This window comes from Phalaenopsis equestris, unplaced genomic scaffold, assembly GCF_001263595.1.
Source record: "Phalaenopsis equestris unplaced genomic scaffold, ASM126359v1 Scaffold000420, whole genome shotgun sequence".
NCBI lineage: Eukaryota > Viridiplantae > Streptophyta > Magnoliopsida > Asparagales > Orchidaceae > Phalaenopsis > Phalaenopsis equestris.
In genome coordinates, this window is record NW_018164861.1 from 94,346 (window position 1) to 115,976 (window position 21,631).

At 37.7% G+C, this 21,631-nt stretch overlaps 1 protein-coding gene across 2 annotated transcripts in view; it reads right to left on the bottom strand.

The window, feature by feature from the left end:
* Positions 1 to 3,907: 3,907 nt before the first annotated feature.
* LOC110027188 (dynein light chain 1, cytoplasmic-like) overlaps positions 3,908 to 21,631 on the bottom strand; it is a 33,572-nt gene continuing 15,848 nt past the window's right edge. The window contains exon 2 of one of the 2 annotated variants that reach the window (XM_020728509.1): positions 3,908 to 4,334. In XM_020728509.1, the coding sequence (XP_020584168.1) occupies positions 4,170 to 4,334 (165 nt within the window). In that variant the 3' untranslated portion in view covers positions 3,908 to 4,169. The remainder of the gene's footprint in view (positions 4,335 to 21,631) is intronic. The other variant, XR_002294316.1, reaches the window with a different exon arrangement.

Genomic DNA, 21,631 nt, shown 5'->3' on the forward strand with positions numbered 1-21,631 from the left:
CAGTTAAAAAATAAGTGGGATTAGTTAAAGAATGATTGAAAAATATGGAATGAATTGAAACAATGATCAACGGGATTGAAGTGGGATCCGGTAAAGCAAACAATTGATGCTTCCAAAGAGTGGTGGGCAGAGAGACTGATGGTGAACATTTTTTAAATGTCACATATTTTTATTAATTTCACATATTTTTATCAATTTTTAATTTATTTTCAAATCTAACAACATGTTATATGAATTTGTAGGTGATGTTAACTGCAAAAAAATTTAAATACGGTGAAGTTGATCCTGAGCTAGAGGAGAAGTTAGATTGTATGTTTGGAGGTATCGTGACAACGTGAAACAATGCATGTGCCCCCAGTGAGGCGGTTTTTGGAGGCATCCCCAAAAATTTGGGAGCTGAACAAATAGGTGATTCCAATGAAGAATCTAGCCTGGAACTCCATGAAGTTGTGTCACGAGCTAGTCAAACATCTCCAGGTTGGAAAAAAAAAGAAAGAGAGAGAGAGAGAGAGAGAGTTGCTTTCCTTAGAAGCCAGATCTCACAGTTGGTGACTTCATGCACTAATGACCCCGGCACATCAGAATCAACTATTGTCATGCTGGTTATGTGTATTTTGGATGTAACTCCAAAAATTTTTAAGGATATGTAGTTGTATTTGTTCTCTGTGAAGTTTCTTGAAGATTCGATCCAGAGAGAGTTTTTCATAGTGATGCCCACTAACCGTAGAGTGGCTAACCTACGTTATTTTCATGGGAGCGATGACATTTGAGTGACACAAAAGGAGAGTTGCATGTTTATGATTTTTTAATTATATTATTGTGGGACATTTCTATTTGTTTATGATTTTTCATAGTGCTTTACATGTTTATGCTACTCTCGACATGTCACATTACTTGATAGTTTTTCGTTTCTCGTTATGTTTTAAATTTACTTTTGTAATGTAATTTGCTTATATGATTGTAGTTAATTCATTGATGATTATATGTTATCCTGTTCTATACATAAATATATGGATGCAACTAGAGAAAGACACAAAAGGAGAGTTGTAGTTGTCGTATGCTTGATGTACAAATATTATAACTTGTACATACAACACTTCTCTTGTATGACATCCTTATATGTTGGCGATAAATGGGTTCGAAAGTTGCTTGTGGGCCACCAAGGAGATTTAACAATACATTTTGCATGACATATGTGTTCTTCACCGATCTGTTGGATGGATTACACAGAAATCATAAACTTCATGGCTCATCCAGAACTACTTTATGAGAGGTGTTAACAATAACCCTATACATTTTATTGCAGAATGAATCAATGCAAGGATCTATGGAGTAATTTCAACACTCTTCATAAATGATTTACAGATACTTCGCAGTAGAGTTGAATGCACTCATCTCTTTTTCTTCACAAATGATAAAGCCAACAAATCCTACATTTGAATGGACCCCCACAGAGATTTCGCATGATGCGCGGTATATGTCATGCTTTAAGGTAATTCCTCCTATTTATTACATTAATCTTCATATAAATATCATAATTACGTAATTCTTCATTATCTTTCTAGAATTATATTTGAGCAATTAATAGAACACACATTTATGCATGTGTTTTAGACAATGAGAAGATCACATTCATCAGCCGTTGAGGGTCTCCGACGTAAAATGACATAACGGTATGCAACTTCAACATGTGTTTCACGTATGTCATGACCGGTTCGGAGGACGGTGCACATGAAAGTCAAATTTTCAAATATGCAAAACAAAATAACAAAAACAAATTTTCACATCCACTCACAGGTTTGCTTAAGACTGAGCCACTCTCGTAACTCTTTTTTTTTTCCTTCAACACTAATCATTCAATTCATATCAAATAAAAACTATTTGGTCGATTTCAAATATCCATTGTAACGAGGGTATCTCAAGCTTTATCATGACACGAGATACCACACACTTGCTTTTGAGTGAGCCAACAATGTCGCGTGGGGCAGGAAAAAATGTTAAACAAAAGACATTTCTTGTTACGCAGTATCATTGTGAGGGCAGTTGGTGTTTGGAAGAAATATGTGTTATACTTCGCGATATGTCATCTCACCTGTTTCCCAAACATGTACAGATTGCCATTTTCTTGATGACTATCCACAGTTATATCGTGCAGCACAACAACATCCACTTATGTAGGGAGTACGACGATCACAGACAAGTTCTTGTCGAGGCATATGATTATCGTCTTGGGCAATATTTTTCACAGGCTGAAAATGATGTTCCAGAAACCTACTCTAAAGACGAGGAAGTGCAAGCGAGATGAAAAAATTGAGGGGACGAATTACAAATACAATAGTCGAAGGGTGATTGAATAAAATGTTAATTTTTATTATATTATTAATTTTAATGATTGTTGAAGACATTAATTGTTTATTGTATCATAATCTTATATAGTTCATATTTATTTATATTTCTTATGCGTTTGATATTTACTGTTTTGTTTTTTTTATGCAATTTGTATGTGTTTTTTTTTTCCTTTTGGTGGGTTTTGGAGATCAAATATGAGACGTTTGACAATATGAGTTATTCTTGATGACCTATATGTCCCTACTGGTGGGTCTCACATGTGAAATCATAATGAAGGCAACCAAGTTTCTCTCTTTTTTTCGGGGCTACGATTTTTTAGATTTTTCTGGATGATTTTTTTTTTTATGATATGCATATGTGACATATACAAGTTTGGTATTATGTGTGTTAAAAACAATCAATAACATTTTTTTTAATAAGGCACGTTGTCTTCTTGTAGTGATATGTTTGTTGTTTTATATACTGAGTTCCCTGAGACATCACAACTGCATAAAACTATAATTAATTACTTATATTATTAATTTTTACTTGTGTTATGTCTAAGGGTATGTTTTTTTAAGCATGCAAAAAAGATGTGCTCGAGGATTTCTGATACCTCCAGAAGATTTCACTGTTATTGTGAACTTTAAAGTTTCCTAATAACTTCACCAAGCCACATAGCTACGAGCAACAATTTTACATAAACCATGGAGAATCACAAAAAATTGTGACTATTTTTTGTGAGTAGATAGACCGGAAAATTCCACCGCCGAGAGTGATCAGGCATGAAGAGTATTCTTAAGGACGACTTAGCTTGTGACATAAGTCATCTGTAATTTAAAAATAATATTCATATTATTAATTGTTATTTTAATAGTCTTTTTCTTTATTTTAATAATCATACTACTCACTGTTAAGTAAGGTATCTATCTTTTTTTATGATGTTTTGCACTGAATATTTGCTTTTAAAATATAGAATATACTAGTATGAACAATTTTATTACAAACAACAAACTATACAAAGGCATAATAATTATTTATCCAAACACAGCTACAACACAATAATTTACAAACTACAAAAAAAAAACAAACAATCAACTTAACCGTAAAAACTTATGTGCAAAAACTGCTACATTGCAATTTATTATTAAGTTACAGCTGCCCCAAACAGACCCTTAATGTTAAACCTTTTTAATTTAATAATTTTGAGACCCATCTTAACCAAATTTCAATCACACTTGTAAGAATAATGTTTAATATAATATGTAATTCAAACTACTTTGCGTTTACATAGAAAATAATGAATATAAATGAATTAGTGGTTGATAGAATGCAACCCTTTCTCCAAAAGCTCAGGATCTCAGGAAAGGAAAGGAAAAAAATAGGATCATTTACATACATGCCACCCAAATCTTATGTATTTACATATTTAATGTCTAAATTTCGACTTACATATTTGTACCACCCAAATCTTTCATATCACATAAAAAAAACACCATTACTTTTACTGTTAAAAAAGTGAAATTCACTTTTTCATGCATTGATCAAGTCAAATATGTAAAAATGTAAGTTTCTGGGTTGCATATATAAATAGATAAGAATTGAGTGGTATGTATGTAAATCTTCCAAAAAAAGCCGCTCTGATGCTGTGGCCTGTAGACATTACAGGAACAATTAAGGTAACAAAAGTAACGTTTTTGTGCAAAGAGAAAGATAAAGCTAACAAATAGCTCCTAAAGTTTGGTTTCATTTTAGATGATGATGTAGCCATTAAGGAACAATATAATCATAGAGGAAGAGATATATATAGCTTGCAAGCTTATGAGTTCGCCGCGCCGCGCTCATGGCTGTCGATGATCTAACGGTTCGACGGCCGTTCGGAAGAGAAGAATGTAAACCTTTTCGATTGAAAAGTACAAGAAACCGCCCAATGAATGCGTCACATAAGAGCCAAAGCTTGTGCCCACAATGCAATGCCAAGCTGGACCGTGGGTAGAATCAAATTCCTGCAACAAAAAGAGATTAAAGCAACCATGATTCTTCAAAAGAAAACTAAATTTAGTAGGAAATCATATGATAAGATAAGTTATAATATTTATGTGTAATAAGGTAGAAATAATCAGGATTAAAAGGTGTGATGCAGATTTTAGTTATGGTAGGAGTTATTTTTCATAATGTATTATGACATTATCATTAAATAAAATATTTAGAACAAAAACATCAAAACTTATTTTGAATATTTAAAAAGATAAAAATATGAAAGAAAAACAACAAATATATATGCAAAAATAGAGAGCGACGACAGAAACAAAAAAACAAAAATGAACAGAAACAGTACCTTAGTGTTAATGTCATGATAACATGATTAAATTTAATCTCAACAAATAACACCTTACTTATCATGACAACATCATTTACTAAATCTTGAGAATCAATTTTATTTTTTATTATATTTTAATTTGAAATAAAACATACGTTATATGTTAAGAATAAGTTTTATTTTGTTTATGTTATCATTTAAATTAACGAAGGCGATGAGGTGAAAATGTTTTATTTTGTTTATGTTATGATTTAAATTAACGAAGGCGATGAGGTGAAAATGGCGTCAAAGACAGCAACACCAATTATTTTTAAAAACAAAAAACAAAAGAAAGATTTAGATGCATACCTCTTAATTCATTTGCATATATTTAACATCTAAAATCTAAACTTTATTTTTACATGTCACCTTACCTATGCATGAATATGTAAAAAGTTAAAGTTGTGATACATTTGATGTGATATGAAAGATTCGGGCGGTATGAATGTAAAAAGCAAAGTTTAAGCATTAGATTTGCAAATACATAAGGATTGGGTGTAACATATATAAATGCCCCAAAATAAAAACATGCAAAAAATATGTTAGAGCCATTTGAAATCACTTTCTATTTTTTGTTTTCTAATTTATGTTTTTGTTTTATCTTTTTTGTTAATATTTTGATTTGGAACTAAATATGTTTGCCATGTTGAAAATAAATCTAACATATTTTTAAAAATATTCAAAATAACTTTTTTTTGAATATTTTTATAAAAAAATGATTTATTTAAAAAAAAAAACATAAAATAAAAAATATGTGGAATAAACAAACACATTTTTAAAAATAAAAGCACAAATAAAAACAAAAACAAAAAATAAAATTAATCCCAAACAAGCACTAAATAAACATGTTTTTAGAAAAAAAAAAAGCAAAAACAAAAACACATAAGAAAAATGACCCCAAACAAGCCTTCATTAATTGGAAAGATTTCAATTGATGTCAATATAAGCAATAGGCTTGTACAGTAGTACTAGGACATTAATCGCAATTTTGGCACCTACGTTGCACTAATACCATTATCTAGTGTTTTTAAAAATAACGTGTTTTAATTTAAATCAAGGCAAAAATAAAATAAAATAAAATATAATAATATTAAAATGATCCCAAACGGCCTTAAAATGTGAATAAATAATTATTTAATGTGTAACTGATAAGTGCTAAAAAATTCGTCTTAGCGTTGTACGAAAGTTCAGCACACATGCAGATGAAATAGAAAAAAGTGGTGATGACTCCAGAAGTTTTTACGTAGAAAACCAATTAGGGAAAAACCACGGGGTCTGACCAAGTTGCGAAAATCCACTATTGATTGATGATTACAAAAATCCTTTGTCCCACAAACGAGAAAGGGTAACTATATTTTTTAGATTACAATGTCGACTAACAGCGTCTGGTGGGTGGTGATTGATGACTGTAGGTGGAGGTTGACAACGGTCGGCGGTGGTCGTTTGAGGTTGGCGGTGGTCGTCTGAGGTCGACTGCGGTCGACGACAGAGGTCGGCGGTGGTCGACGACGATTGGTGGCGATGCTGAACTGCAGCTTCTTCTCAAGACATCAGACTCTCTCTAGACCTCCCCCCCTCATGAGAGGGATGAGACTCTATTTATAGTGTTCTAGGTGCAATTAATGCAGGAATATGAACAATTTTGATCGGACGGTACGGAGAGCTTCCCTCGATCATACGACATTTAATGGACATTGAAGTGTCTTAATGATGTCAGAATTGAGTGATCTTGGGCTCGTTGGATTCCTCTTGTCGAACCACTCGATTTGAGTATAAATTTGTCATATTTGACAGTCGTTTAACTTTCCAAATGTATTCATGAATCTTTTGTGGTTTAATGACTTTATTTGGGCTTGATTTAACTTGGATTGTGCTAGTTTTCATATCATTAGGTCCGTCTCATTGAACAGATCAGTTTGACTATAAATTTGCTGAAATCGAAGCTCTGGATGACTTTTATCAAGATTTAAATGTTTCTTGTTTAAAATATCATCTCGAGATTCGTGTTGGATGATGAAAATTTGTTAGTGGTGTATCAGTTGCCTCTCTATTTTCGGGCGATCCTTTTTATCGTCCGAAAAAATCAATATCAAAAGTATTTATATATAAGAATATGTATATCTTACTTATTTAAGAATAATTTTTATTCTTATATAAATAGAAAGTTGAACTCAGCTTAGTTGGTTAGTACATTTTGCTTTATGTGGGAGAGGGGGGTTCGAATCCCGCCTAAAACAGAATAAATAATATTTTATAAAGGAATTTGAAGAGATTAAGAAATTTGAAAGGGCAAAAGAAAATGAATAAAAAATAAAAAGATTTTTTTTTAATATGAAAAGTTTTTATTCATTATTATTTATGAGCATTTAATGCATGTATTTCTTTTTAAATTTCTATATTAATGTGCATTTATTGGTCAAAACACTTTTTGAGCCTATAAATAGGGGCCTGAAGGAGAGGGTGGAGGTGAGGCAGTGCATCGTGACGACGCGGTGCAGCGGTGCATTGAGGCAGCGCGACGCGACGTGGCGGCGGCAGCGCCGCGACGCGGTGGCGTATCGGGGCAACCTGTTGCTGTGGGGCAACGCGTTGTAGAGACGTATTGCGCCGCGGCGAGGCGTTGCAACGATATGTTGCAGCGTGGCGATGCGTTGCGGCAGTGCGTCGCGGCGACACGTGACTGCGTGATGATGCATTGCAGTAGTGCGTTGTGATGACGTGACGCGTTGCGGCAATGCGTCCCAGCATGATGACGCGTTGGAGCGATGTGTTACAGTGACGCGTTGAGTCGCGACAATGTGTTGTGGCGGTGCGTCGTGATGACTTGCGACGTGGCGAAGCATTGTGAAGGTGCGTCGGGGCGGTGCGTTGCAGCACAACGACGTGTCGTGTCAGTGTGTCGCAGTTGCGTGTTGGGCAAAGTATCGTAGTGGCTTGATGCGTCGGATGTCAAATGTCATGTAAGAATGTTACCGTGGGGATAAATTGCCAACGGCCTTTTACATAGCTGAGGTTATGCATCAGAATATTACTTAGTGATATTTAACATGTATGGGAGGATCCTACGAAAGTTTAACAAGGACTTTTTAACCGATCTGAGATTGTTTGTTGTAGTATTGCTCACTTATGAACCTGTGTGGAAGGGATCAGGCGTAACCCACCCAGGACTGTTAACCTGTTAAGCTATCTAAGGTTATTTATCGAAGTAAAAATTCAGTGATGTTAACCCATTTGGAAGAGATTAGATCAAATCCCCCTGGGATCGATCGTGCTCTGACTAAAATACAACCAGAGTTGTGTATTTCTTGGGTCAAGAGCATAAAGTGACTCGTGAATGAGCCATTACTCTTTCTAAAGATTTTTTTTGTGGAAGAAAGCAAGTAAATATTATTTAATAAGTCTGAGATACATTGACATTGCATGCAGTATGACATAGATGATACAACTGAAGTGCTACTAGTAGTATTTCTAAAGATTCTCGGCATTTCAAGTCCGACGCAGGATTTTTCCATCGAAGTCAGTCTTTGAGCTTGAAGATTCCAAGCTTGATCATAACAGTCACGATGTATTGGCCTTCCCAAAAAGGGGATAATTTGTTGTGTTGGGACCATGACCGGTGGCTTTGACACTACGCAAAACCAGGTCACCAATGGAGATAGGTCGTGACTATACTCTTCGCTTGGAACTATACTCTTCGCTTGAAGTGACGAGAAATTCTTTGGCGGTGGGAAGCAGCTATGAGGTGGGCCACATCGCATATTTCTGGGAGAAGATCCAACTGTTGTCGGAGCTTTTCTTCATTGTTATCTGAGGCGAAAGTCTTGACTCGGGGGTTTGGAACTCCGATATTAACGGGGATAACAGTCTCGATGCCGAAACACAAGTTATATGGGGTTTCCCCAGTAGAAGTTCGTGCGGTGGTGCGATAAGCCCAAAGTACGTTATGCAGCTCTTCTACCCACTGCCCCCCAGCATTCTCGAGGAGTCTTCAACCCTTTGAGTACGGTTCGATTTGCCACCTCTATCTGTCCATTCGTTTAGAGATGCGCCACAACAGTGTGCATCAACTGAATGTGAAAATCATTGCAGAATGATGTGAAGACCCTACCGGTGAATTGAGTCTCATTATCAGTGATAATCTTCACAGAAAACCCAAAGCGACAGATGATGTTTTTCCAGACAAACTGTTTGACAATGACCTCAGTGATCTTGGCAAAAGGCTCTACTTCAACCCATTTGGTGAAGTAGTCGACAACTATAATGATGAATTTTCGTTGTCCAATAGCAATCGGAAATGATCCCATATTTACCCCCCATTGGGCAAAAGACCAAGGACTCAAAAAAGATGTGAGTTCTACTGGCGGTGCATGCGTGAGATTGGAGTGCAGTTGGCAATTATTGCATTTTTGCACAAACTCTAATGCATCTTGTTCAATCGTGGGCCAGCAGAAGCCTTGCCTCATTATTTTAAGAGCAAATGCCCTGCCACAAAGATGCTCCCCATATATTCCAGAATGAACTTCTCGTAGAGCATAATCAGCTTCAGATGGAGGAAGACACTTGAGATATGGACCTACAAATGCCTAATTATACAATTCATCCCCTATAAACATGAAGTTGGAAGTCATGCGTTAGATGCGAATTGATGTAATAGCATCATCTGACAGTGTTCCGTCTCAGAGAAAGAAGATGATGGTATTCATCCAAGATGGCTCCCCTGGGTCATTTATAGACAGTATCACCCATGGGTCATGGTTGCTAGGAAAATGTATCTCCTCAATATACCTTCTTTTATAGAGATATCCAGTTGTTGAAGTTGGTTGCAAGCTTGGAGAGGGCATCGGCTCGGGTATTATGCTTCTGAAGTATGTGAATGAGCTGACATGTCTCAATTTGGGCGAGAAGTGTTTTTACGAGACTGAGATACTGCATCAGTTATGAGTTATGAGCATTGTATTCTCCTTCTACTTTGGATGCGATGAGTTGAGAATCAGTGTAGATAATTATGTTTTGTACTTTACAGTTGATGGCAAGCTTTAATCTGGCACAAGTGCTTCATATTCGACAACATTATTGGTGGCTTGGAATTTCAAACGAAGTCTGTATTCCAAAATGTCTTTCTTGAAGGAGATTAGTATTCCCGCACCAGCTCCTGAGTTTCTGGATGCTCCTTCTACGTATAATGTCCACTGAGATGACCGTGGAAGAGAAGAGGGTGATTCATCAGAGGTAGGCACTGTACATTTTACCACAAAGTCAGCTAACACCTGTGATTTGCGTTTGAACGCGATAAAAAATGGATATCAAATTCTCTCAATTTTTCTGACCATTTAACTAATCTTCCTGATACTTCTGATTTTTTTAAGATAACATTCAAAGGGAGTTGCGTGTAGACGTCGATAGTGTGAGCCTGAAAGTACGGACGAAATCTCTTTACTGAGAATACCAGAACAAGCGCATTCTTATCCGCCATTGGATAACGACTTTCTGTATCAGAGAGAATTTTGCTAACGTAATATACCGGTATCTCGACTGAGTTTTCTATTATGACAAGAACAGAGCTTATTGCATGAGGTGAAATTGCTAAATAGATATATAATATCTCTCATTGGATGGGCTTTGAGAGGAGGGGCGGTGAAGCCAAATATGTCTTGAGTTGCTCAAAAGCAATCTGACAATCATCTGTCCACCGAAAACTGGTGTTCTAAGTACCTCTGAGTATCTTGAAGAACGAGAAATATTTATCTCCAGAACGAGCTAAGAACCCAGAACGAGCTAAGAAGCGGGATAAAGCGGCTATACGATCATTCAACCATTGTACCTCTTTGATATTTTTTGGAGGCATAATGTCCTTCAGTGCCTTGATTTTTTCTGGGTTTGCTGACCATAAATCCCAAAAACTTCCCTGATATTACTCCAAAAACACATTTAGTCGGGTTAAGTCGTAAATTGTATTGACGAAGGAGTTGGAAACACTCCTCCATATGAGAAGTGTGTTGGAATGCTTCCTGGCTTTTTACTAACATGACATCAACGAAAACCTCCATTGTATATCCGATAAGATTTTTCAAGACTTTGTTCATGAAGAGTTTATAAATTGCACCAGCATATTTTAATCCGAACGGCATAACCTGATAACAGTATAAACTCTTATCTGTTTGAAAAGAGATAGTTTCCTCATCAATTGGGTTCATCTTTATTTGATTGTACCCTGAGTATGAATCCATAAAGCTGAGCATCTGACATCCGGAAGTTGCATCAACAAGTTGATCTATGCGTGGGAGGGGAAAACTATCCTTTGGACATGTTTTATTGAGGTCTGTATAGTCGACACATATTCTCCATGAACCACTATATTTTTTCACCATGACGACATTGGCCAGCTATGCAGGATGATGTACTTCCCGTATGAACTTTGCTTCAAGAAGCTTGTTTACTTCCCGTTCAATAGTTTGTAAGAGATCTGGGGCGAAATTGCGCTTCTTCTGGACGACAGGTTTAAAAGTTGGATCTATCTTTAAAGAATACATAATTATTTCAGGGTCAACCCCAGGCATGTCAATTGGGGTCCATGCAAAAACATCTTGGTTCATTTGAAGGAGATCTACATATTCTGACCTTTGTTCATTGGGGTCCATGCAAAAATATCTTGGTTCATTTGAAGGCAATCTACATATTCTGACCTTTGTTCATCGGAAAGTAAGGAACCAAGTTCTACTGTTCTCAATGGGTGTTCATTAGAGAGAGAACATGAACCAAATCTTCCACGGGGGAAGCTCTTTGAGATGCATCTTCATCTCAGAGATCAAATTTTTCAATGCTAAGTGTCACTGATGGGCGTGGTTGAGCTTGTCTGAGATAGCATGATTGTGCTATCTGTTGATCTCCTCATAAGATGTCGATCCCTGCTGGGGTTGAAAATTTGAGCTTCAAGTGTAGCATAGATGTTACAGTGCCAAAGATGGATTGCATAGGTCTCCCAAAAATGGCATTGTATGTTGATTCTGACTTGAAAACAATGAATTGGACTGAGCGAGTTATGTGTCGAGGAAAATCTCCCATGACAACAGGGTGATTTATTATGCCCTCGACCCGTACTGGTCGATTATCAAAACTGCATAATGGTCCAGATGAAGGTTAAAGTTTTTCCCTTGTCAGTCCCAAACCAAGTGGAGTAAAACAAAACATCAACAGAGCTCCCATTATCGAGCAGGATTCTTTTTACATTGTAGCAGGGTTCGCTAATTTCTACGCTAATGACAAGAGGATCTTGGTGAGGTGCTCTGACTCCTAAATCAGAATTATCAAAAGTGATAGGTTCAAAGCGTAATTTCTTCTGTGTTGGTTCACCAGGTGTAGTGATAAGAACTTGATCAGTCAGCAACGGACCTCCTGCAATTGTCTGAATTTCACCTACGATTGGGTGACCCCCACGTTGTTGTCTTTGTGATTATTGACCCCCAACAGGAGCATTATCGTTACCAGCTAGTTTGTTTTGAATAAATCGACCAATATATCCCTGTTGAATCAACCTTTCAATTTCTTCCCCAAGGAGTTTACATGCATCGGTGGTGTGGCCACGACTTCGATGAAAATGACAGTATTGTTCTTAATTTTCCGTATTAGGTTTTAAGGGGTGAGACCACTTAACAGCTTGCTCATCCTTGATGGTCATCAAGATGTTTGCACGTGACGTGTTGAGTGGTGTATACTCTTTTTTGGGTCGATATTCAGTTCGTTGAGGTTGAAGGAGGAGGTCACGATTCTTCGGTTGTTCAAACTTTCTCCGTTGCAAAAATTGATTATTGTCTTCAGAGTTACATTTGCGTTTTTCCCCAAATTTCTCAAATTGTTCCTTACGTGCACTGATAGCCTCGTTTGCAGTGATTTGGGCCTCAACACGGTGGACAAGATCGGCATAAGAACGAACTGTCTCCCACATCAGTGATGAGAATAATGGTCCTGGGCAGAGCCCCCCAAAGAAAACCCCCTTAAGTAACTCTGGATCTAATCCTGAAATTTGATGAGCTTCAGCAGAAAACTTGCAAAAGTAGTATTTAAGCGACTCTCCTTCACTTTGACGCTCTGGATCTAATCCTGAAATTTGACGAGCTTCAGCAGAAAAATTGCGAAAGTAGTATTTAAGCGACTCTCCTTCACTTTGACGAATTCCTGACAGATGGGATGAATCCTTGATGTCTTGATGATTCGTCGATTTGCAATGAACTGCATCACGTCCTGGCAAGGGAATTGTTCCCTCTTGAGCAGGGAGGACGGTACGAGTTCCTCGGGGCAATATGTTTCTCGTAGGTCGTGAATTTAATGATAAACTAGTTTCGATCATCGGTATGAACAGTGGTTGTTGGATCCCTCGATTTGTATGATCTCCAATTGAGACTCATCCATTCCACGTATTCATTCTTCCATAGAAGGACCCGAAACCCCCTCGTTGGTTGTATAACATCTTCCAGGGCGGGAAGATGAAGAAAAGTGTCGCCCTTGACTTCGTGACTGTTCCCTGAAACGATGAGAGTTAGCAAGCTACTCCGTTGTCCCGAATATTTTGTCTGGTGGCCATGTAGAAAATTGAGCAAGTACTTAAGTGGTGGGATTGAGAGTTTCCCACAGACGGCGCCAAACTGATGTGTGCTAGAAAATTCGAGACGGTAGTGTAACAAATTTTCGTCTTAGCGTTGTACGAAAGTTCAGCAAACACATAGATGAAATAGAAAAAAGTGGTGATGACTCCGGAAATTTTTACGTGGAAAACTCAAAACCACAGGGCCTGTCTGGCCCAGTTGCGAAAATCTACTATTGATTGATGATTACAAAATTCACTTGTCCCATAGACGAGAAAGGGTACCTATATTTTTCAGATTACAATGTCGACTGACGGCGTTTGATTGGTGGTGATTGATGACGGTAGGTGGAAGTCAACGACGGTCGTCGGTGATCGACGACGGTTGGCGGTGGTTGTCTGAGGTCGGCGGCGGTTGTCGGCAATTGACGGCGGTCGACGACGGAGGTCGGTGGCGTTCGACAACGATTGGTGGTGATGTTGAGTTGCAGCTTATCCTCAAGACCTCAGGCTCTCTAGACTTTCCCCCCCCCCCCCCTCATGAGAGGGACGTGCATGAGAGGGATGTGGCTCTATTTATAGCGTTATGAGTGCAATTATACAAAAATATGAACTATTTTGATCGAACGGTCCGGAGAGCTTCCCTCGATCATACGACGTTTAATGGACATTTGAGTTCCTTAATGATGTCAGAATTGAGTGATCTTGGGCTCATTGGATTTGTCTTGTCGAGCCGCTCGATTTGAGCATAAACTTGTCATATTTGACAGTCGTTTGACTTTCCAAATGTATTCATAAATCTTCTAACTGTGATTTAATGACTTGATCAAGGCTTGATTTGACTTGGATTGAGCAAGTTTTTATATCATTAGGTCTGTCTCATTGAACAAATTAGTTTGAATATAAGTTTGCTGAAATCAGAGCTCTGGATGACTTTTTATCAAGATTTGAATGTTTTTTTGCTTAAAATATCATCTCGAGATTCGTGTCATGCCTCAAGATTCGTATTGGATGATGAAAATTTGTTAGTGGTGTATCAATGACATACAAAATATAAGCTTATGTTGTCCTATATTATATCAAGATTTAGTCTTCTTAATTAATTATTTCTTCAAATAAATAAAATGACCACTGACTTCCTTGGCATCGACTCTTATGTATTTACATATCTAACACATAAATTTAGATTTTTGCATTTATTAGACCCAAATCATTCATATCACATCAGATATATCACAATTTTCAATTTTAAAAAGTGAAAAATACCTTTTCATATCTTTGTAAGGTGACACATATATATATATATTTTGAAATTTACATGTTATATATCTTTGTAAGGTGACACATATATATATATTTTGAAATTTACATGTTATATACGTAAATACATAAAAATTGAGTGGTATGTACGTAAATCTTTATTAAAGTTTACATAAAAATATATTTCTTTTAATTTAGTCTTAAAAATATTTTCCATAAATCTTCAATTCATTAATTTAGAGTCGTGTTCAAGTTAGATACGTGTCCGACATTGCACGACTCCTTAATTAGAAGTGTATGTGCTTCTTAGTCTGACCTATATTTTAGTTTAAAGCTGTAATGGGATAAATTCAGTTAAAAATTTCATTTAATTTCCAAAACATAAAAAAAGCATTTTGGCATGTAATAGATTCATTCACCCATTTACATGTGAAAAATAAAATCATTACAGTTGAGAGAATTGGAATTTAAAACCTATAATGACAATTTATCAAGTTTTATAATATTTTTTAGCATGTTTTCTATATAGGGTCGCATGAATGAAAAAAAAATCCATTATTTGAGAGAGGACACAAGACTATTACACATTTTATGCTCAGCAGTAAAGACTCAAAATGGACGACACATCTAATTAGAAAGAGGACCATAGTGCAAACACGAATAAGCTAATACAAACAAAGATGATTTTCATAGAAATTAGGACAGACAAATCTTTTATTTCATCAAAACAAAACAACACAATCCAAATACATAAAATAAGCACCTACAATTCGAGAGGCAGGCTATCTCTCACAAAACCTAGAATTCGAGAAGAGGGCGATCTCTCTCAAACCCTAAACCTAAGACTCAAGACCACAATCTCCTGCATCCCCTAACCCTAAGCATAAGAAACCCTATTTATACCCAACAATAAAACTAAGAAAAGACTAAATTGCCCTTAAGCAAAGACGCAACAATACTCCCTCCCAAAAAAAATATTGTCCTCAAGAAAACAAAACTAGTACTAGATCAAATCATTTGGCTCCCACGCGGTGTCTTCATCTGACAATCATTTTCATTTAATCAGAAATTCGTAATGACCCTCATCAGTTTGAAATGCAATCTTGAGTACATCCTTCGGTCGTATTTGTGTATGTCGATACCCCGATTTAAGTAAATTTGCGAGAATACTGCAACCCCAAACAACTCATCAAATAGCACAATGATCATCAAAATTTTTGCCAACTCCCTATCATGTGTCTCTCCCATGCAAAGCAACTCGATCAGGAATCCAAACCCTATGTCATGAATTGACCTCACCATGGTGTTGAGCATCACCAAGTCTAGCAGAAATTAGGGTCATCATGAAACACCGCCATCTTGTCTCCTTTCTGAGTATCCTGCAGCATCAAAATCAGACCCTTACAAATTCCCCTGCTCTTCTCGAACTTTCTCGTTCCTATCATTACCCCTGAATCACCTTCCGATCAGAAGGTTGTTGTAGCGGATGACATCGGTGTAGTTGGATGCAGCCCTCTGTCAGGGTCCCACCCACCTTGGTTCTCTATTCCAGGACAAAATCCTTTGAATCAATCTTCTCCATCCCCTAATTGTGTTTCACCTGCTATTGCTTATTCCAAACATCCCGATGTAGTGCAATTCCACCCAGATACTGCCCCTCAAATCCACTCCTGGCACCTTTGCTAAATCCCACCTGCTTAAGTTAGTTCCAGGATTTTGAATATCAAGCTCTTCCTTCCAAATGTTGTTGCTCAAATCCGCTCCCAACTCCTTTGCTCATTTTTGCTGCTCCAAATCCACCTAAGGCAATGACATTGCATTGATGTTGTACAAATCCTTTAAATTGTTGTTGTCCGAGTCCGTACCCGATGTCGTTGCTCAATCTCATGGCGGGCGCCACGATATTATCATTTCTTTCAGGTCATGAGTCTCTCCTCAATGGACGAGAACCGCCCCTCCATGAACGATAAACACTCACCCATTCCATGTTTGATTCAACTCAACTCTTTCTCTAACCATATCATCTACTTTCTTGGCAACCATTACTTCCAGTAAGGATTCGAAACTCCTTTACACCATAATCCTATTGTTGGGTTCCTAGCTAACTTGAATCCTGAATGTTGTCGTCAGCTTCCCAGATCGCAAAATGTTCAATCACCAGGGCACACACAATATGGCAGCTGACTCCTCAGGTCGCAACTAGAGCACACCCGATCCCGTTGTTACTTTGCCCAATTACGCCCGATCTCATCCAAGGCTTCTTAGATCACAATTGTCACGCCGCTATCCGACTACTGTATCACGATTGCAATATGCTTTCTAGCTAGCTCAATGTATTGCATTCTTTTCGTCCCAAGAAGCTCTTATCACGAGTGTATTGCTCACGCCCTGTACTGTATGCAACAATCCAGTCATTTCTTCCCAGATAGATCGCGATTGACTGTATCGCAAGGTTCAGTCCTCCTGTAAGCTGCAATCCTTCTATGACCCACGATCCCTCTCTGTTTTTTTGGCTTCCAAAATCAAACACTCTGTTCCAATTTGATACGAACTAAGATAATTTTTCACAAAATTTAGGGCAATACTAAATATTTTATTTCAATAACTCTGGACAATACACTCAAATGCACAAAAGATAAGCACGTACAATTCAAAAGGTAGACAATCTCTCCAAACAATTATAATTCGAGAGATAAACAATCTCTCCCAAACCGTAAGCCTAAGATGCAAGACCAAAATCTCATGCATACTTCACCCCTAAGCATACCATATTTATATCTCACAATAATAACAAATAAAACAGTAAATTGCCCTTAGGTGTCGGCGTAACGCAAGCATAGAAAATACATTGAAGATCTAGGGGATTTATGATAGTTGAGTGAAGATCTAAGTCTACTTTAGTGAGTGAAATATTCCACTAATCCTGCACGCAATTACAATACTTTACATCAACCATAAAAAAGAAGATGACCCATGTCTAGAAAGGGCAGATTAGCCTTCTTGAAAGGATTTGATGAGTTTCAACAGGACTCAAAATGATTTGCGAAAGTCTACGAGGAAAAAGATGATAAGATTAAATATAGGAGCCTTTTGATGTTTGAGTATTATTATATAATCATTGGGAGACAAGATTGCATCAGATTTGAGTCCAATATATTATATTAGCACAATGAATAAAAACAAAAAATAAAAATAAAAATCTTCATGTCAAGAAAAAGAAATCCAAAACTTGTTGTGTCTAGAGTCAAGCTGCTTGTAGTGGAAGATTCTCTTCTATTATTGACATGTTGATGACCAGTATAGCATTCAATGTATGGAAAATGAAGTTGATAAGCAAGCTTGGGGCAATAGTCATTTAGTATGTAATTTGGTTGTTTAAGTTTCAAGTCTAAAAAAGAGCCTCTCAACATATAGGGGTGTGACTTACATTAACATCATCCCAAAAACTTCATTCATAGGGGTTCCACGAAGTACTGTAACAGACAAATAACAAACTCGGACACAACCATCAACACAAAATCAATCATACCCATCCAAGGATAATCAAATGAATACAAGCCATATGATCTCAACGTTGCAAACCGGACATCTCAAACCCAAACACATCCTTAACTTCAAACATCACACCCCTAATATTCCCGACCGCACCTCTTACAGCTGCCACAAAATTTAACCACACCACAAACGGACATACAAAACCAAATATCATGCTGATGGTAGAATTGCAAGATACAAAGTCGCTTAGTCGCTCAAGGCTACAAGCAATAGCAGGAAATAGACCGCATGGAGACATGTAGCCTGTTGCCAAATTTCCAACCATATGAGCATTATTCACATTCACCATAGCCCACCGATAGACAATCACGCAACTCGACGTCTCCAATGCCTTCCTCCATGGCACCCTCTCGGAGATCGGCTACATCGCACAACCTTCAGGATTTTAAAATCTGCAACATCCTGATCACATGCCTCCTCAAGAAGGCAATATATGGCCTCAAATAGTCCCCATTCCAGTGATACAACAGTTTCTCATCCACACTACAAGACGTCGGATTGAGTTTCAGCCAAGAAGACCCCTCTCCCTACTGACCTGCCACAAGAAAACCACCCAAATATACATTTTAATATGTAGACGACATACTTTTAATAGGAAAAAACAACACAAAAATGCAACTTCTGCTCACACAGCACCAACAGCGCATCCAAAGGAAACATCTGGGACACCTCACCAACTTTCCAGGCATCCAGGCCACTCCTACAGCAACCGAACTCGGCCTTCATCAAACAACATATGCGACAGATTCTCTTTAGGTAAATTGCAAACCTCTCAACGATACTCCAACCTGACACAAAAAAGCAACAAATGACAGCCTCTCAGAATACAGCAATCCCCATCTCTTTATCACCTCGAGAGATTACTCCAATACCTTACAACCACTCGTCCAGATATAGCATTCACTGTCAACCAACCATGCCAACACCTTCATCATCCCTTAAATAACCACTTCACTCAACTCAAATGCCTCCTTCGCTACATCAAAGGATCTCTCCACAAAGGCCTCCTAATTCATCCCAAAATCTCCCCACTCCACACCTACTCAAACTTAGATTGGTCAGGCGACATAAATGACAAGAAATCTACCTCAGGTTATTGTGTTCTACTAGGAAGAAGCCTCCTCTCATGGCCAGTCCAAAAGCAACCAACCGTAATTCGATCCCCAGCAAAAGCAGAACATCGAGCCTTACCCAAAGCAGTCGCTGATGTTAAATGGCTACATCATCTTTTTGACTTCCACATTGAATAACCAACACCAACACCTCCACACTGTGATAACATCTCTACATTAGCTCTAGCAAGCAACCCACTCTTCCACGCTATGATGAAGCACATTGAACTCAACTACCATTTCATCAGAGATAGAATAAAATTCAAACAGATTATGGTTGAAAACCTATTCACTCAACACTAACTCACGGATATCTTCACCAAATCAATGACCACAAGCAAATCCGAGCACAACCAAAACAAACTGTTGCTCCAGGAGAGGCCATCCAAGGATAACTGAATGAATACAAGCCATAGGATCACTGTTATGTATGACTCAAATACTAAATAAGGGACAAATACTGGAGCGGAACGGAACGAGCCAGCGGAGCGGAGCGGAAGCATCTGTCCAATCAGGGGAGTTACGTTATGTGGGTTGGAGGCGGAACGGAAGCATCTGTCCAATCAGGGGAGTTACGTTATGTGGGTTGGAGTGCGGGGGCAACTCTCCCGCAATACGGTACAGGGATAATTTTGTAATTACATATTGTGCTCTAGGGTTATATATGTCTTGTTTTGTAACCCTAGGATATTCTGTACTCTTTTTCTGAATTGAAGAAAAGTCGCCGTCTTGCTCCTGATGACGTAGGCATCTTTGTCAAACCTCATAATCTTTGTGTTTCTTCTGGATTTCTGGATTTGTGTCGATTCTTGTGTTTCTTTGCCCTAAAATTTCAAAACAATCACCTACTGTTGTAACTAACCGAGTGTTGTACAACCCTATATATGTAGTCACTGTACTTAATTCCTACATTGAAAACCTGTACATTGTGTTGATAACATCTCTGCATTAACTCTAGCAAGCAACCCAGTCTTCTGCACTAGAATTAAGAACATCGAAGTTGACTATCACTTCATAAAAGATTGCATAAAATCCAACTAGATTACAATTCGACACCTATTCACTCAAGACTAACATATATCTTCACCAAATGAATGATCCAAAAAACCATAAACACCAAATCAATCATGCTCATCCAAGGATAACCGAATGAATACTAGTCATTGTTGTGGTATATATATATATATAATAGAACGATCGGCGACGAAGCGAAAAAATATAACGAGAAATTCGCAAACCAGAAAACAAAAAAATACACAGATTTACGTGGTTCGACAAATTATCAGAGTTGCAGAGAATTTTATTACTCGAGGATTTACACACGTCGATCGCTTTGGTGATTACAAGAAAAATCTCTTTTCTTCCCTCTCCACCGTGAACCACAAAGAGAAAACGAATTCTGAGAAAATCAATGCCAGAAAACATGAAGAAGCTTTTATATTCTTCTTCTATCTCACCGTAGCCACAAAAAGAACAGAAGCCTTGGAGAACTGAAAGCAAGAAGCAGATTTTGCTGTAGCCACTAACCAAAAAAAATATATTGAGACTTTCATACCTATTATACACTGATTTTGATTATTTTGCACTTTAAAGAAAAATATTTTTGATGTTTTATTGCAGGTATGTTGAATTATGGTCATTAGAGAAAAAAGATGCAAAAAAGAGCGAATTTGGAGCAAAAATGACCAAAATATGAAGATTTGAAACGGTGCCGACGGTGGGTTTTTCCTGAGAGTTCATAATCAAATATTCTAGAAGGCCGCTGACGGCGCCATCGAGGCCGTCATCGGCGAGCGTGTCGATTATCTCAATAGATGCATTGAATGTGGACGATTTTTTAAGGGACGCTTAAGCAACTCTTGAAAACTCTTCTACAATTTTAAAAGAAACATTTTGGGGGCCGAAAAAGGGTTGTCTCGTGTGTGTGTCCGCTGAGTTTTGTTGTTTGGAAAGCAAGAAGCAGATTTTGCTGTAGCCACTGACCAAAAAAAAATATATTGAGACTTTCATACCTATTTTACACTGATTTTGATTATTTTGCACTTTAAAGAAAAATATTTTTGATGTTTTATTGCAGGTATGTTGAATTATGGTCATTAGAGAAAAAAGATGCAAAAAAGAGCGAATTTGGAGCAAAAATGACCAAAATATGAAGATTTGAACTAGGGCCCCGACGGGACGGGTTTTTCTCAAGAGATCAGAAATCAAATATTCAAGAAGGCCGCCAACGGCGCCATCGAGGCCGCCGACGGCGAGCGTGTCGGTTATCTCAATAGATGCATTGAATGTGGACGATTTTTTAAGGGACGCTTAGGCAACTCTTGAAAATTCTTCTACAATTTTAAAAGAAACATTTTGAGGGCCGAAAAAGGGCTGTCTCGTGTGTGTGTCCGCTGAGTTTTGTTGTTTGTGGTGCCCATTAGAGTGTAGAGAGTTTTA